The sequence below is a fragment of the Eimeria acervulina genome, genomic scaffold, assembly GCF_000499425.1.
Source record: "Eimeria acervulina Houghton genomic scaffold, Eah_scaff532, whole genome shotgun sequence".
Taxonomy (NCBI): domain Eukaryota; phylum Apicomplexa; class Conoidasida; order Eucoccidiorida; family Eimeriidae; genus Eimeria; species Eimeria acervulina.
The window spans coordinates 8,898-11,397 of NW_013549746.1; the positions used below are offsets into that span (position 1 = coordinate 8,898).

General features: G+C 58.4%; 1 protein-coding gene across 1 annotated transcript in view; it reads left to right on the forward strand.

Annotated features, from left to right (window-relative positions):
• Positions 1-770: 770 nt before the first annotated feature.
• EAH_00041740 (Tyrosine kinase-like (TKL) protein, putative) overlaps positions 771-2,500 on the forward strand; it is a gene marked incomplete at both ends in the record, with an annotated part of 5,969 nt that continues 4,239 nt past the window's right edge. The window contains one exon of the mRNA XM_013395129.1: positions 771-2,500. This exon is cut by the window's right edge and continues 1,178 nt beyond it. Within this exon, the coding sequence (XP_013250583.1) occupies positions 771-2,500 (1,730 nt within the window).

A 2,500-nucleotide genomic window follows, 5' to 3' on the forward strand; every position in this document is an offset into this window, starting at 1 on the left:
TGAACGGGCAGCTTCTTTTCCTTTTTGACGCGCATGCAAAGGTGTTTTGCTGCTGATTTAGGGCCCGGAAGGACCCTTTCATTTCTCTCTACTGCAGCAGCAGCAGCTGCTGCTGATGCTGCAGCAGCAGCAGCTGCAGCAACCGCTGCTGCTGCTGCTGCTGCGCCCGGGCGTCTCTTGCTGCCTTTGTAGCTACTCCAGCTCTCTCTTCTGTCTTTTTTAAAATTTAAAGCTTCTGCTTTAGCGGCCTTTCATCTGCCTCTGGGCAGCAGCAGCAAAGAGAGCAGCAGCAGCTGCTGCTGCAGCTGCTGCTGTATTATCCCCTGCTGCATCGACTCCAACAGCTACAGCAGCAGCAGAGTAAGTCTTGTACAGCATTCCTTGCTGCTTGAAGCTCCACTGCCAGCATCAGCAGCAGCAGCAGCAGAAGTAGCAGCAGCAGCAGAAGTAGCAGCAGCAGCAGCAGCACCGCAAAGCCGTGTTTGCTGCTATTTCCTTCCCGTCAATTCATCCCCGCTCCTTAATACTGGGCCCTCAGCAGCAAGGGCAACAGCAGCAGCAGCAGCAGCAACAGCAGCAGCAACAACAGCAGCAGCAGCAGCAACAGAAGGGCAGCACCCCGAGTTGCAGGAGCTGCTCCTGCTGCTGCTGCTGCTGGGGGGCAGCAGCAGAAGAGATGTCCCCAAAGACTGAGTCTGCATTGCTTCGGTAGTCCCTGCAGCTTCTATCTGCTGCAGCAGCAGCAGCTGCTGCTGCTGCTGGAGGTTCAAATGGGGCAGAGCACCGGGGGCCTTCCCTCTGGTGGTGGTGGTGATGTCTCCTTATTTGCTGCTGCTGCTGAGATAGGTGCTGCTGCTGCTATTAGTGCAGAGCAGCAGCAGCAGCAAGAGCTGCTGCAGCGCGAGCACCATGGTGGTCCCAGTAGCAGCAGCCGCAGCAGCAGCCACAGCAGCAGCAGGAGCGGCCGCAGCAGCCGCAGCAGCAGCCACAGCAGCAGCCACAGTAGCAGCAGCAACAGCAGCAAGACCTGCGCTTCACCGCAGCCTGTAGAAGGAGGCCCCCCTGTCTCCCAACCTGCAGCCACAGCAGCAGCAGCATCAGCAGCAGCAGCAGCAGCAGCAGGGGAGGCGTGTGGGGCCGCGCCAGGGAGTGCTGCAGTGTCTCCGTCTAGCAGCATTTGTTTAGGAGCAGCATCTCTGCTGTCTCTTTCAACAACAGCTGCCTCTGCTGCTCTCTCAGGCTGCGGAGACACCGGAAGTAATGCAGCCTCTGAGTTAGGGGCCCCTAGCGAGGAAGGCCCAGCAGCAGCAGCAGCAGCAGCAGCAGCAGCAGAAACAGCCGCTGAAGGAACGATGGGGGGCCCTTGCTGCAACCCCGATCAACCCACAGACACACAGGACTTGCTGCAGCGCCAACCGCCAGCTTCACAAGAGCAGCAGGAGGAGGAGGAGCAGCAGCAGCAGCAAGAGCAGCAGCAGCAGGGACATTTCTTGCGGCGCTCCGACAGGAGGCTTCAGACTGAACCCCCACGGGCCCACAACAGCAGCAACTTTTTAATGCGTATATTCCGCTCTCTAAGCAGAAGCAGCAGCGATATCCCTGCTGCTGCTGCTGCTGCTGCTGCTGCAGCAGACGCGCGCCTGCAGCAGCAACAGCAGCAACGACAGCAGCAACGGCAGCAACAAGGCCGTCGACACAACACTGTTAGAGAAGCCAGTCGCAGCAACAGCAACCTCAGCAGCAGCAGCAGCAGCAACAGCAGCAGCAGCCGCTCGCCTATGAGTTTTGTTAAGGGTTTATCTCGTCGAGGGTTTACAAACCGCTTGACTTCAGGGGGCCCCTCGGGGGCCCCTGGGGGCCCCCAAGGCATCACTGTTGCTGCAATGTGTGTCTCGGACTTGGGGGGTGTTCACGTGGATACGGGATCGGGATCGGGATCGGGATCGAGTGCGTTTGTGGGGGGCTCTCCTGGGTTTGGTTTTGCTGCTGGAGGTGGGGGGCATCTTGCTGCAGTGCGGGCAAATTCAGAACTCAGCAGCAGCAGCAGCAGCAGCAGCAGCAGTGGAGGTGTTCAATGCGGGCTGCCTGTGCGTCGTGTGGGGAGCATATCTGTAAGCAGCAGCAGCAGCAGCAGCAGCAGCCACAGCAGCAGCAGCAGCAGCAGCAGCAGCAGCAGCAATGGGGGCCCTTATTATTACTTCGGAGAGACGCGAAGAGACAAGCGACACGGCTGGGGACAGATCGCAGACGCAAACCGTCTGCTGTTTGAAGGAGAGTATAATAATAATACAGTCTTAGGCTTTTATATTTGTTATCACGAATATGCTACAGAGTTTGGCTACAGAGAGTTAAACGAAGTGTGCGCTGTATGGGTACCCAGCGACAGCAATCACTTCATTATCCCTCTTACGCAGCAGCACCAGCAGCACCAGCAGCAGCAGCAGCAGCAGCAGGGGCAGGGGATGATGCAGCAGCAGCAGGAAAGGGCACCGCCAGTGCG